The sequence below is a fragment of the Cinclus cinclus genome, chromosome 8 (genome assembly GCF_963662255.1).
Source record: "Cinclus cinclus chromosome 8, bCinCin1.1, whole genome shotgun sequence".
In the NCBI taxonomy this organism is placed as follows: Eukaryota; Metazoa; Chordata; class Aves; order Passeriformes; family Cinclidae; genus Cinclus; species Cinclus cinclus.
In genome coordinates this window covers 4,589,394-4,604,719 of record NC_085053.1, presented here as the reverse complement: position 1 = coordinate 4,604,719, position 15,326 = coordinate 4,589,394, and the positions used below count along the sequence as shown (strand labels likewise).

The 15,326-nt window shown below is 38.8% G+C and overlaps 1 protein-coding gene across 4 annotated transcripts in view; it reads left to right on the top strand.

The window, feature by feature from the left end:
* RABGAP1L (RAB GTPase activating protein 1 like) overlaps positions 1-15,326 on the top strand; it is a 212,692-nt gene that overhangs the window by 23,184 nt on the left and 174,182 nt on the right. For all 4 annotated transcript variants that reach the window (XM_062497174.1, XM_062497171.1, XM_062497173.1 and 1 more), the window contains 2 exons: positions 6,342-6,435; positions 10,547-10,697. In XM_062497174.1, the coding sequence (XP_062353158.1) occupies positions 6,342-6,435; positions 10,547-10,697 (245 nt within the window). The remainder of the gene's footprint in view (positions 1-6,341; positions 6,436-10,546; positions 10,698-15,326) is intronic.

Genomic DNA, 15,326 nt, shown 5'->3' with positions numbered 1-15,326 from the left:
GTTGTAGCTCTCTTTACATGTATTTCAGTAGCTGCCAAATTAATTTTTCAAATTAGTTATGTAACTAATGTAAGCAGAAAGTTCTTGTGAGCAGAATTCAATGCAAGAAGACAATGCAGTTGTCTTTGTTCAGATTCATTAATCTGTTTGTTCTTTTTTTTCTCTTGGTTATTCCTTTTCCCTCTAAATAAGAGTATAATAAGGACTGTAATTTCATAAATCAGTTATTTGGAAGGTATTTGGAAATCCTTCTGTGTTCATCAACATACTTTGTACTAAAAGTTGGATGTCTCTGAAAATCTGCCTTATTTAATACCAGAATGGCTTTCACAACTTAAACTTTGTTTAACTCTTGTCCTGCCTGGCAGAATTACAGTTCATGCTGTATAAATTCCCCGTTATCTTTTAAATGAAAATTTGCTCTTTTTGTGGCCTTTCTTATGGTTCTGTTTTATCTTGTATGTATGGCAGGGTTCCATGTCAGTAAGGCTGTAGCTTGTGCCCTGATAATATGCTGTCAACTTCAGCTCCTCCTTCAGTTTTGTTCTTCTCTTACATAAAAATCAAACTGTTCATATTTGAAATATTGCAATTCTATTCCCACCTATCTTAAAGACCCGATTTCCTTCTCCTTCAGACTGCTCCAGCTATATTATTTTTCAGTTCCACCTACTCTTTATTTCAGGTGTAACAGCTTCTCAATTAAAACACATTAAATACAATTTTTCTCCTTCACATCAGGGCTCAAATCCCGCATATTAATTTTTTAATCTGCTTTATGCATGCTTTTCAACTCATTTTAGGAGGCACTTCACTTACTTCTGTGCTCAGCTCAAACAACTATGTAGTTTGCCACCTTATTTCTGTTCTTGTTAACTGAAAAAGGAGTTTGACTTCTGAGGAATTGTCTATTTCAGATGAACTAGTAGAATTTCCTGAAGAACTGAACCACACAGAAAAGCTGCTCTATAGCTATGTAATTGGCGTAAAATATGGATGAGGGGAGTATTGTTTAAAGCCAAATTTTGAAGTGTGATGCAAAAAAAGGGCCCACTGAAAAAAACAACCATCCCAAACCAACCAAACAAAAAAACCCTTGCACTGTTAAACTGGGAAGATGAAAAATGAAATTCAAGCACATTAAATACCTCCATTTTTGTTGGTATGAGTCCTTCACCAGAGTTTATTTCCTCAAGCCAAAAATGGGAAAGCCAATAAACAAAGTTGAGTCTGTTAATCCCTGATGAGAGAGAGGAACCTCTGTGCTGTCTGATTTTGCTCTGAGTTGGTTTCCCATAGTATTTTGTTACAGTCTTTGCCTGACCTGTCAGTACTGCTCTAGGTGCTGGGGTTACCCTCTGAGCATGACCTCTATTTGATACCCTGGACTGTCAAAATAAGAGATGGGAAAGAAGAGGTCAAGACTTTGTGTTCCTCTTTGTATGTTTTTTTCTTGTGGGGTATTTGTTTATGCTAGTTACTGTGTGTGTAATTCTTCTGGTTTGAACACTGGATGCCTCAGTATTTTGTTTGAACATCTCTCATCAAGAAAAAATACAGACTGGAGGAGAAAACGGGAAATGAGCAGAAGTGTGGAAAATTTGTCCTTTGGGGAAATGAGTAGAGTATCCTAGAGAAGAAACAATAAAGGCTAAGATTTTTCTTTTTTTTTTGTAAGTGAGATGTGCAAAAATTGTTTAGGAGGAAAAAGTAATTGGCATAAAGTGCAGGCTAGAAAAATTAGGCTTGAGCTGAGAAATACAGTCAAAAGAGCAGTAAAATCCTTGGAATGAACTGACAAAATCATGTATATCCATAGACTGCCAATCTTCTTTCTTATTAGATTCACTTTCTAGCTTGTTCTTGAGTGTTCCTGCAGGTTTTTGAGAGAGATGACTTTTTATACATTTGTTTCTCTGTAGGTACACTAACAAAATGGATTACATGCAAAATCTAATATTTGGGGATCTTCTCCCAACCCAGGAGATACCTGTGCAGACTTCCATATTCATCTCATACAAATGGCAAATACCCAAAAGAAGCAAGTGCCGGAAGGACGTTCCAGTTTAATCAATCTACCTTAATCTATGGGACTGCTTATGGAGCAAATACTCCTGAAAGTAGTTTCTGAACACGTAAATGTCCAGTGGCATCTTTGGGAGCCCCCAGCATAGATTTATGAGGGACAAGGACTTGACCAACCTCATCAGTTTCTGTGGCAGGGTCACTGTGCTGTTGGCCAGGGACAGGCAGTGGGTGCTGTACACCGTGCTTTTAGCAGGGACTCCAGCACTGCATCCCATAGTGTCCTTATCATTAAATCAGTGAGATAGGGACTGGACAAGGTGAAAATGAGGTGCTTGGAAGGTTGGTTGGACTGCTGGGATGAAAAAAATCAATCAGTGCTGCAAAGTCTGGCTGGCAGCCAGCAAGTAGTGGTATTTTTTTCAGGGATCAGTGCTGTTAAATGTCTTTATGAGTCACCCGTGTGACAAGACCAAGTGTACCTCCAGCAGGTGTGGGGACAACAGCAATTGAGGGGACTTCTCAGTGCTCTGGAGGGCAAGGCTTCTACTCAGAGGGACCTGGACAGGTTGGAGAAAGGCACTAGCAATACCTTGGGAAGTTCAATGAAGGCAAATGCTGAGTCCTGTATCAGTGACAGAACAACCTCCTGTGACAAGACAGGCCGAACACAAACTGGATAAAAAGTGACTTTTTCAGAGATTTATTTGGAGATCTCAGCAGACAAAATTTTGAAAACAAGTCACCAGTACCTTGTCATAGTGAAGGCAGCTGAGCAGCACACCTCTCACTCAGGTGCTGGAGTGACCTGATCCAGCTAGAGCTTGGAGTGGATCAGACTAGCTGATCTCCAGAGGCCTCTTCCAGCCCCAGGTATTATTGCATTGCTGATACCATACAGAGCAGTGCTTGCTGCGCGAGTGTGATCGGTCGTGCTTTAAAAAAAGCTCTAAATTCAGGAAATTGATTCATGAGGCATGACCTTTTTGTGAGTTTTGTGAATCATATTGCAATTCCAAACAAAGCAGGAAACCTTTGAAACTTACTGTTCTCTGGAGGTGGTCTTAAAGCCTGTTTGTGTGTACTCACATTTGCAACCCCAAGAATTGCTCCTGTGAGACGTCTTCCATTGTCCACCAGTTTAAGTTTTATTGTCCAGTTGATGGCTCTAAGAGGTCAGGGCAAATACAGGAGGAAGGAGCAATACACAGAACGTTTAGAAGGAGGAGTTTGTGGTTTTCCCAGCAGAATAATGGATTAAATAATGCCTTGGCAAATTCTGCTGGCTTATAGATGTTATGGAATGTGGAAAAAATAGCGTAGAAGTACTCAGAGAAAAACATCTACAGTTAAATATCCCTCCCATGGCATCTTCTTTTTCTTAGCTTATACCTTAATGCTTTAAGAGGTTAGAATTTGTAAATACTCTTTAGAATGGAAACAAAGTAGGGTTTTTAAGGCTGTTTATTGTCTTTCCTTTGCCCTGTTCTGTTTGGAAGTTTGACATTAGCATCTTTTGAAGGTGAGCATTTGTAATTTCTGATTAAGGCCTGAGATTTTCTGATGTATAACTGAATAATACATTTCAAACACTGCCAAACCTTCCAGATGAAAGAATTTTCTGATTGAAGCACTGGAGTGTGTTTGCTGTGTAACACTGGTCTCCTGTAGAACTTCGAAGAATTTTGCCCAGAATACCAGCACAGTGAGAAATAAAGGTGTTTTTTTTTTTTCTTTCTTTAGGCTGATGTCAGTATTTCTTGGCAAGCTCAGGTTTGGATCCCAAAAGAGCTACTGTGCTTTGTTTCTCAAAGGATTTAGTGTAGGTACATTTTGCAAGATTTTAGTCTGCTGAGGGATTTTAGTCATCTTTATCAGATTTCATTCCAGGCTGCAGAGTTTGTTTGTATTTTCAACATTAACTTTTGTAGAGATGTGCTGTAGTTCTCCAGTCTCTCCAGGGAAATTCTAATCTCTTCCTTTAAGCATTTGCTGCCAAATTTTCTTCCTTTACTTTGAATGCATAAAACCTTTCTGAAATTGTGGTTTGTGATAAATTCCTGATGTCAGCTGTGTTTCTTGAGATTCTTAATACATACCAATGTCATTAACCTACCTTGTATCTCTGAATGGCAAATGGGCTCATCTCAGAGGTTTCCTCAATTTTTTTTCTTCTTTCCATGGGAAGGAAGTAGAAGGGACTGCATTTATTTTTGATCCCTCTGACACAGTTGTGCAGTTCAGGAGAGGAGACAGTTAAACAAACGTAATGCATTTAATTCTTTTTTTTTTTTCTGTTTGTTACTACCATGTTTGTGTGGTAAGTGAGGAAATTTGCCTTTACACTATTTTTGGTAATTTTAAGAGGGAGGCTGAGTCTTTGAATACATTTTTTTCCTCAGGACACAATTGATTCCTTTGGTTACTGGGAAACCCGTCACTGTGATATAAAATTTTAATTAAAATTATAAACTTGGGGGTTTTAGATCTTATTGCCATCTTTAGGTCTAGCAAATGCATGCAAAAGATTGGGAAAATGAAGTTTTTTGTAGATTTGTGGTGAGGGTGGGTAGTTATTTTGTTTGGATTATTTTTAATTGTAATGGGGAAGTATTTAAATGGAGGTTAGGCTGATATTTGGGAGCTGTAAAGCTGTGCAAACAGGTTCCAAGCTGAAGCCTTTCACCAAGGTAATGTTCATTTTGAAACACAGAGATTTCTGATATGCTTCTCTTGGGGCAGCGTTTTTGCTGTTAATTGTCCGTGAAACACGGTGTATGCTACCTTTGTCCTCACAGCTCACTGTCAAATTCAAGCACTGATGATATTTTATTAATGACTTGTATCTGACAACTTCTGAGAATATAAATTAGAAATCTGTAATTGAAATGAGAATTATAAGGATGAAGAGTTAACAGGGTAATTGCACAAGTACTGAAGATCCTCTTCTACCTGAATTATGTTATCAACATAAAGCTGGAGTTGAAGTGTTTAATGCACCTGAGGGAATTCAGGATATTAGATAGGAACAAGATGTGACAGAGCTGTGGAAGGGATTTGGGGGGTAGATGTAGCTTTGGTTCTTCTTTTTGTGTTACATTTTAACTTCTGGAGACAGTTCAGATCATGGGCAAGAGCAGCCTTGGAGTGCTCTAACATCAAACTATCCGTGGCTTCAGCAGCATCTGAAGACAACTGGTTGCCCAGAGAAGCTGTGGCTGTTCTGGAAATGTTCTAGACCAGACTGGATAGGATTTGGAGCAGCCTGGGCTAGTGGGAGGTGTTCCTGCCCAAGGCAGGGGTTTTGGAACTGGATGAGCTTTAAGACCCTTCCAATGCAAACCATTCTGGGATTCTGTAATGATGATAAGAAGGCTGCTGCTGTGTCTCTTTTTTTGGCATGTGTTTCCTGCTAAAGACACTGAAAGCTGGAGCCTGTCAGCATCTGGTATTGTGGAAGTTGCACTTGTTTAATTCTTATCAGTATTTTATTCAGAAGAAACTGGAAGAAGTCCAAATAACTGCAAGACCATATTTGCATAAGGACTTGCCATATGGAGTTAGACTATCAGCTTACTGTGGGCAGCTGCACAGGACCGTGAGGCACTTGGAATCCTAATGAACACTTGGATTGGATGGTTTTTAAAGCATGCTATTCCAGGCCCACATGATCCCTTCTGGGTTTGGGTGTTAGTCATATTAACTGTTTTATTCTTAATAGTTATGAGCTTTCATTTGAAGCAATCCTCTCTGTTTGAGAGGATGACCTTTAATGTCGCAGTCTTGTTTTTTTTCTGCTCATCCACGAACCTACTTCAGTAAAAAAAACACATGTTCTGGCTCAGGGAAAGCTTCCTGAGCTCAGGGTACCACAGGACAGCCCAAGGGACGTGGTGTAATGAAGTAGCATTATCTACTATAATTTAGCAGAGACTTCTCCTTATGTGAAGTCTGGAGTGTATGTGACTTTTAGGTAATACTGTGAAAGTTCATTAAATGGAGAGTTTACAGTCTTGAATTTTTTTTCTCACATAATGCTTTTCTGGGTCCCAGTCCTGTCTCTGGTAACACTGCTGTGAATTATTCCCTAGTCCTGTTCTTTTAAACTTTATGATAACTTTATTAATACACTTGTTTGGTAAAGTCTGGTAAACATTCTTTAAGATTCCATTAAAATTTTGTATCTTTTTATGCTTTTAAAACTGATATATGAGAAAAAAATTGTCTAACACCTGTATGTATATGTCGTTAGTGTCTGTGCTCTTGGGTAAACCTGTGCATGCTTTTGCTTTCTTGTTTTTTCTTTATTTTTACAGAGAGTGATAATGAACTTTCCAGTGGCACTGGTGATGTGTCAAAGGATTGTCCTGAGAAGATTTTGTATTCCTGGGGAGAGTTACTGGGGAGATGGTAATGCTTAATTTCTTACTTTAGATTTTAGATATTAACCTTTTATTTGGTTTTTGACACCATATGCTCCTGAGCAGGAGCTTTGAAATTCTTCAGCTTATGCAGTTTAAAAACTAAAATGCAAGACACATTAAAGTGTAGTTTTTAAACTTAATTTAAAGGGGATTGGTATAGATAACTGGGAGCTTTTTTGACAAATCTTTCCTGTAGCATGTGCAAAGATGTGGTTTTGTTTGGTGTTTGAGAGTGTTTTTGTATGTGCTCACATAGCAGGTGTGAGTCTTCACAGACAGAACTTTCTGGTAATTTAGGGCTGGCTGTTAAATCCTCGGGAGACTCAGTGCCAGTATAGGACAGACCCAGCAACTCCCATGTGTCCCATCTAAGCCATGCATGCCAGCTGGTGTACATTTCATTTGTTTGGAAGCAATTTTTTTTTCTATTTTTGTTAATGTGATGTGTGTTAGTACTTGAAAAGGAATCTAGAAAGACCAAATCCTCACTGGAACGCTTAGTTTTGGTGAATAAAACTAAGAGTATTTGTAAGCGTAGACTATGTTCTCAACAGTGTTATTTCTGTTTAATTAAGTGCTTCAGTAGCAGTGCATACTGTGCCAAGAGAGGGAAAAGTCTGTTTGCTGCCTCGGAGAGACCTGAGCAAGTGCCAGAACCACTTACTTGGTTTTCCCTGTGTAAGTAATAGCTCCTGCTGCTGGCAGCAAAAATAATCAGAGGCCCTTCATCTAGAATTGGCTGTTTCCTTTTCCTAACTCCAAAAAGAGAGAGGAACAACATCTTAAGGATTTATTTGGGCAATTCCTCCCTCTGCTTGGCTACTCTGTAGTTTTGGAGAAACAGCCTCTTACTGCTGACCTCATCTGTATGGTGATCTCACACAAAGTTTTCTGGGTGAGGCATCACAAGGGTTTCCTGAGCTTAACTGAACCTTCCCCCTGGAACCCTCTTCTTCTGTTTTTTTGCTATTCTGTCACCCAAGTTTCTGACCTTAATCTGAGATCCAAGATTGGAAGATGATACTTTTCAATTTAACTTTTTTAAAAAAATAATTTGTCAGTTGATTCTTCTCTTTTTTACCCTGTGTCCTTGACACGTACCTGGACTCTGTGGATGAACATGCTGAAGTAAAAAGACACCCACAGCTCATGGTTTTAAGTTTCATGTATCCAACTGTTTCTTCTGGTTACTCAAATTCGCTAATCAACAAGATGAAGCATTTAAGACTTTTGGAATCCTAACATAACTTAAACATAAATCAAGGGATTTGTTTAGTAGTTAAAGCAGCTTAAAATTATTTTAAAATGGGGTGAGAAATGGGAGATACCACCATATTTGAAGACAAGCAGACATTTCTTCAGGAGTGTCTCAAGCAATATTACCTCTGGAGAGAAATTCAAATGTGTAAATTGCTTTAGTTCTTGAACAGTGTTATCTTACATTTTAAGAACAAAACTTAGAGTAACAGGTGAGAAATGTTAAGGAATTGAAAACTAAAAACAAATTGAAATAAAATCTTCTAGTGTGTTGAAAACCTGCACCATATGCCACTAGAAGATCTGTGTACTTGTAAAAAAAGTAAATAAATAAAAATTAGTATTTCCACTTTGGGAACTGTAAAAAAAGTAAATAAATAAAAATTAGTATTTCCACTTTGGGAACTGGTGTGCTGATTTTTCTCTTAGGTGAAAAATTGCAACATTTTGTAACAAGTTAAAGATGTCAGCATCCATGAATGGTGACTCCCCAGGTGATGAAGGATAAAGTTAGGTTTTATTTTAAGCTCACTTCTGTTGTTTGGAGCAAGGATTATGGATGCACAAGCTTTTTCCCAAAGAGCCATCCAGTACTTGGAATGTTTGCTATGGAAATTAGTAATGCTGTCCAGCATGGACTCGTATTGCTAAAGTATTACCTCTGCCATAAAATACAAATCTAGGACAGAAGCAGTAAAGTCTGGTTGTTTAATTCTCAGTTGGGATTGTGTTCAGGATGGTGCTGCAGCATGTGTGTTAGTTGTTGCCTTATTTGTATTGTTTCCTTGGTGCTGAAAATTTCCCTGTTGGGTTTCTGTGGGAATGTCCCTTTTTAGCTGTTCATTTGATCAGCTTGCCCAGTCCTCAGGGGACCCCTTCTTTGTTTCTCACATAACACATATGACCAGATCCATGTAATAACCAAACTTTCTTTTGTTAAGAGCTTCAACTTTCTGATGTCTTTACTATATATTTAGTCTTCAACATGCATGTCATAATTCTGTAATTGCTTAGAGTGTCTGGTCATAGAATCACTGAATAGTTTGGGTTGGAAAGGACCTTAAAGCTCATCTCATTCCAGCCCCATGCCATGGGCAGGGACACCATCCATTATTCCAGGTTGCTCCAAACTGTCCCCAACCTGGCCTTGGATGCTTCCAGGGATCCAGGAGCAGCCACAGCTTCTCTGGGCACCCTGTGCCAGGGCCTCCCCACTCTCACAGGGAGAATTTCTCCCCAGTACCCATATAACCTGGCCTCTGTGTCAGTTTAAAACCAGTCCCCCTTGTCCTGTCAGTATCTGCCCCTGTTCTCTCCCTCCTTTTTATAAGCTCCTTTAAGGTACTCCAAGTCCATAGTAATGTCTCCCTGGAGCACTTTTCTTCTCCAGGCTGAACACCCCCAGCAATTCCAACCTGTGTCCATAGCAGAGAGCCCTTGGAGCATCTCTGTGGCCTCCTCTGAGCCCGTGCAAGTCCTTTAAGTCAAGTGTTTAGTGCTTTTAATATTTCTGTGAATATTGGGTTGTTTTTCTAGCTCTTTCCCACTGCAAGACCGTTAGGGTAATGTGACTGACTGCAAAAGGACTGAGAAAGATAAAAGGAACTAGTTGTTATTTGGGTATGTGAGGGATAATGGTAAAGATGAAATTACTTGTACTGCACTGAATATTTAAGAATAAAAATAATTGTTTTTTTTTTAAAGAATAAGAATATGTAATCACGCTCTTTTCAATTCTCAGGTCATTTGGAAAAATGAGGCTATCATCCCCAAAGCATAGAAAAAAGAAATAGGCTGGAGTATGTTTTAAATTTAAACAGCAGTGGTAATCTGTTCATGTCCTAATGACCTGTTTCATAGAATGAGTGCTCTAAACATTCACTGCATATCCAGGGTGAAAGTGCAGGTCATTTAATTAATCATGGCTTGCTGGCATTTGGCTAAACAGCCACTCTCCCTACCCTGCTACCAGGAGAGCTGGGTGACACAATGGTGGTCCATAGCACTTGGAGAGCACAGCACTTCCTACAGCAGAAAGAGCCAAAAATCAGATTGGGCAGTCTTCTGTTGCATTGCTCTGAAAATTGTCATGAGTGTAAGAGTTCTTTTATCTGGATCAGCAAATGCTATTATCTCCAAAAGAGCTTTTCAGCATCTGTGACTGAAAGCTCTGTAATACTGTGCACATTCAGTGATTTTTGTGTTCCTACATTTCTTCTTGTTTGTGTGTATAACCAGACAGTAAAGCACCAGCTCAGACCAACAGGCAGATTTATTTGAAATAGTGGGATTGTACAAATATGTGTGCAAGTGTTCCTGTTTTGTGGGACTTGGAACATACTCTTGGCATGAAGGGTGGAACTAGAACTTCAGTCTTAATATTAGTACTCCTAAAATTGTCTTCTGTTTCTTTTCCACATTTTGTTTTTCTGTACAGTTTGTTATTTTTAATTTATTTTTCTTAACCTAAGACATACATGTTGAACAAATATTTAAATTGAATTGCCTGCACAGATGGCATATTTCAATTCAAATTGTTCTTCATTAGCCAGCTTAGTTCAGGTTCTGCAACTGCTTATGGTTAATTTTCATTAATGTCTTCACACCTAGAAAATTTGGATATCACTACATTTTGCCACAGCTTCTTACTGTAAATCCTTGCAGAGTTTTTGCTTTCCATCTGACAAACACTTAACTACTGTAACCAGCGGAAGAAAAGTTTGTGTTGTGAATTGCTGACTCTGTTGTGGTGAATAACTTTAAAGATTTTTAATGTTTTTAATCTTTATTTTGACTCCTGTAGTTGAAGTATAACAGGCAAATGATCATCTTTGTTTCAGGCACAATAACCTTGTTGTGAGACCAAATGGATTGTCCACTCTGGTGAAGAGTGGTGTTCCAGAGGCACTGAGGGCAGAGATCTGGCAGTTGCTGGCAGGATGCCATGACAACCAGGCAATGCTGGATAAATACAGATTACTCATCACAATGGTAAGGGACATATTATTTGTTCTTTCCTTCCTTTGTTCACTTTCCTTTGGTTAAGATTAATTCTGCTGGGCAGCAGTTTTAGTCAGTGGCAGGGCAGTAGAAGAATGAAACACTTTGGCTTGTTCTGAGCCACTGAAATTGTGGTTATGTGACTTTACCTCCTGCCATGGGTACCTGCTGCATGGCATTAGCAGTAGAAATTGCTGACCTACATCTATAGTAATGCTTGACATTTAGCTTTCTGTTCTCTTTTGAGATTATAGTAACATCATCTTGTTCAGGTGTTTGCTTGTGGTTATTTTTTTTAATAAACTCCCATACATCAGTTTGTTTTTTCAAAAGTTTGTTTTATGTATGTCTTAATTTAAGAAGTTTCAATTCTTAAAAAAACTCAAACCCAGACAAAATGGCTCAAAATGGAGTATTTCTTTCTTCTGTTGTTTATTTTAAAAAAGCGTGTTAAAAACATTTTGACCTAGCAGGAAACCAGTGTCCTTGCTGTATGGGTGAGCTGAGAAGAGAGTCCTTTTGGGAATCAATTCCCATTCTTTGTCCATTAGTGCAGTCACTGAGCATTCTGAGAAGTCTGTGGAGCTGTTTGATCTTAGATCTGTGATGGCAAGAGGGAGGAGCACTGTGTTGTGTAGCACAGGCTCTGTGCAGTGTCAGAGGTGATCCCAGCATTTGGGGTTCTGGAGCTCTGCTGCTGCAGGGCTGTTAACAGCTCTGAGAAGAGCAGCAGTCTCAAATATGCTTTTACTGGCAGAAATGGATGGAAAGAATTTTCTATGCTGCTCAGAGCAAGTGCTGAATTTGTTACCTGGCTTATGAATTGTCTGTACATACAGAAATTCTGGGGTAGATGTTGTTACTCAACATTTCCTTTCATAATGTTGTCATGTTGTTTTGCTACTTTTCCTCTTAATTTGACATAATTAATTATGTTTGTGAAGTTTAGAAGCATCCCCGCAGTGAGAACTTCTGTCCTGGTGCCTTCTTTTTCTTTACCAAGAAGGAAGAATGTTCTGATACTGTAAATTCTTCATTTTGATGTTGTAGCTGTGGTATATTTTCCTTAGAAACCATTCAGGACATCTGTCAGCTGTATGTTGCATTAAAGCCACCTCCATTATTTGCTCCTGCTTTCCAAAAGGGGGAAAGATGTTTGTTTCATGGTGGAGGAGGGAGTAGAAAACTTCTAAAATGCAAGGTTTATCTTGATATTGGGGCCTTGTGCCTTAAAAATACCTTGTTACACTTGGCCTTTTCACTACAGAAATATTGCAGTGATATGTATTTTATGCAAAATATTACAGTGTTACCGATGAAAAATTTAAATCCTATGCTCAATTGAAACATTTATACAAACTGAGGGGTTTTTTTCTAAAGTGAATAATTTTCCTTCTGAAATGACAAAACTTCTTCTCTAATCTGTCTAAGCTACTGATGATCACGTAATTTGGCAGTAAAAAACTCATGAAAGAAATTAACAGGAGACAGCCTGTGCCATAGCAAAGCTAGGTCATGTCTTTGGGAAAAGTTAATATGGGATGCTCCAGAAAAAAATAGCTGATTTAAAAAAAAAAATATTATCTGATATTTATGTCTGTGAACAGAACTTTTCAGTTTCATTTTGGCGTGTCAGTAATGTGAATTAATCAGAGAGAGTAGGAGAAAATATATTTTAGTAGTACGAGAGAGTAGGAGAATAAGTATTTTAGTAGTATATACTAGTAAAAGCTTGGCTGTAGTGTTACCTTACATGTGTTGATAATAACTTAATAATAGCATAATAATATTAAGTTTCAGGGTTATTTGGGTATTAATGACTATTCACTTGCTTCTCCTGTGTGAGAAAGCAGAACTGATTTCTATGCATTATTTGTATGCTACCATCCTAACCTACCAACAACATGAAATTTATTTTTTCTGTAATTCTTTATTCTTCCCATCAAACCCATCATTTTCATCTTGATTCTTTCAGTTTATGTATATGTTTGCACAAATTCATTGTCTCCTTGTATTTTGGTCATTCTGCTTGATGTTTCTCTTCTGGAAGCTGGACGTGTCAGTGGATACATTGACCACTTCAGCAGTATATTCCCTGAACATATCTGTTCCTGAGCCATTCCTAAGTGGGGAGAGCTGGAGATGCTCTGAACTTGCAGTCCTGGGAATGAAGTGGACTCGGTACCAGAAGTAGGAGGTGGTACAAACATCTCTGAACTCTTGAACCATTGCTTGCTGCCATCCCACAAGCCCCCAGAACCTCTCTCCCTCAAACAGCTCCCCATTGCTGTCCAGTTCCTGGAGCAGTCCCTGAGGTTCTGTCCCATGCTGCCCATGGTGACAGATCCTTCCTCTGAGCCTGCTCTCCCTGCTCATCCTGGGTTAAATTGGAAATTGCAGCACCTCAGTGAGAAAAAGGGCACTGGTGACCACTAGAAAAATCTCTACCATGATACTGTCACAGTTTGGAAGATGAACTCAATACCTGTAATTATTAGTACTGAAAACCTGATTTATGGTTGCCTCTTCTGGGGACAGAGAGAAATCTGGTAAAACCTTTGACTTTACTACAGTGTTACTGGTTAACTTCTGATGGAACTGTGCTCACTAGTGAGACTTGTGTTGTTGGCAGGCCAGTGTGTGCCTTGTGATACTCTGAATGACAGCAGACTCTCAGCATTTAAACTTAGTTTGGAGACCATGATATAGACACATTTGTTGTTCTATTCCAGTCTTGTGCAGCAGTGCTATGTTAGATTGGCCAGTTCTAAGTCCCATCACCTAAGAAATCTGGGTGTGCATTTATACTATATGTAACCATCTGAATGCAGAGCTCTGAGACCTGCTGCAGTGTTTTTCAGCTACAGGAGTGCTTGGTTCAGTGTGTTCTGTAGGAGAGGGTAATTTGTGACCAGTTTTAGAGTCTCAATTCATCATTGAAAGCAAAATAAAATGTCTCATTTAGAAAAGTCAGTGCTGCACTTACTTCTCCAAAGGCCTTCATGTCCTCTAGTCCTGTGCAGTGGAGATCAAGCAGTCTGTCAAGAATGATCTGGTGAGCTGTGTTCCCTTTTCCCTAAATCAGTGTTCATTTCCCATCTCTAGGTGAGTTTGGAGTTCAGGAGGGAAAGGAGAAAGAAATGTTTCTGTTCTCACAAGTACTGACAAGCACTACCTTGCACTCTCTGAGGTCTCCTAAGGGAGTGTTCCAGCTTGATGATTACCATGAGTTGCTCAGGAATTTTGACTGGACCACAATAGTAGGCCTTGCATACAATTTTGGAGAGTAGGAGTTGTGATTTGTCAGCTGCTTCGTTTCTGACATAGATGTAAATGTGTTCTGTATGACAATCAAAATCTGCCTTACTTCCCTAGCTGGTGTGTGTGCCATGGGTTCTTCACAGTGATGACAGGAAGGGGGAAGTCAAATATACATCAGTAGGGATAAATGTGTATTTTTATTTATGTAATTATTGTAAGGAAAATAAAATCAGAGTGGAAAAAATCTGCCTATGATAATGAAAGGGTAATACTGGTACTTAAAGAGCTTTTGAAAAAGCATGTCCGATCTGTTTGTTAAAAGAATATAAGTAGAAAAATGGGCACAAGCTGAGGTAAATTCATTTGATAGAGTGTTTTGTCCTGCCTGCTTGACATTATTTCATCTTTGCTGGTTCTTCTCCAGGGACTCAATTGAATTTTTCCATGATGAGGTGTATTCAGAGCTCTGATAAACTGATGGGTGCCAAGCCACAGTGTAGCCTATTTATGACTGTAGTGACTGACAATTGTCTCCTGCAAGCATCGTGCTCCCCTTGCCCCTCTGTGGCTTTGTCAGAGCAAGTTTCAGTGTGTAAATGAGTAGAAATTTGCTGTCACTTGATGGCAGTGGTGGGGCAACTTAGCCTAAAATACTTGCTGAATCAGCATGGGGACAGATATTTTATTTATTGTGTCTTACACTGCTTATTATCAGAATTTTGCTTCTTTGTTTTAGGTGGCTTCATTCCTGTATGAATTCTCACTGCTGAATTTGTAGGGTGAGACTTCTTTCCTGTCAGGGCTGCATGTAGTTGTGTAAGTAAAATGAGAACAGAAACAGGAGGCTGTCAGTCACATTCTGTAGTTTGAAAACTTTTGGGTGGGCTATTTAAAGGTAGCATTTCTGATTCTAAAGTGTATGATTTATTCAAGGCTTCCAGTTTACAACAGTAATTCCCTTAAGAAATGAACTGTATGTTCATCTAATAGCATATATAGACTTAATTTAAATGCAGCTGCCGTGGTTTAAGGAAGCAAAACTTGTTTGAATTTTTTTATTATTATTTTTAAATTAAGATTGGGAAAAGAAGCCTATTCTCAGATAAAGCAGATGTTGGTAGTATCATTTGACTCAAAGCAGTGAAAGTTTGTATAGGAATGAGAATGCCCGGTTTTGAACTGGGTGGTGACATTGAGTCGAAGGACTTAAAGAAAGATTGAATGGCTGTCCTTCCAAATGACTGGCAAGAGAACCAAAAATAAGATTATTTGTTTATTGTCATAATTTCCTTTGGCAATATGAGCATGTGCCCAGAAGAGTTAGAGATAATAACTAATTAAAGGGTCAGGCTTCAGAAG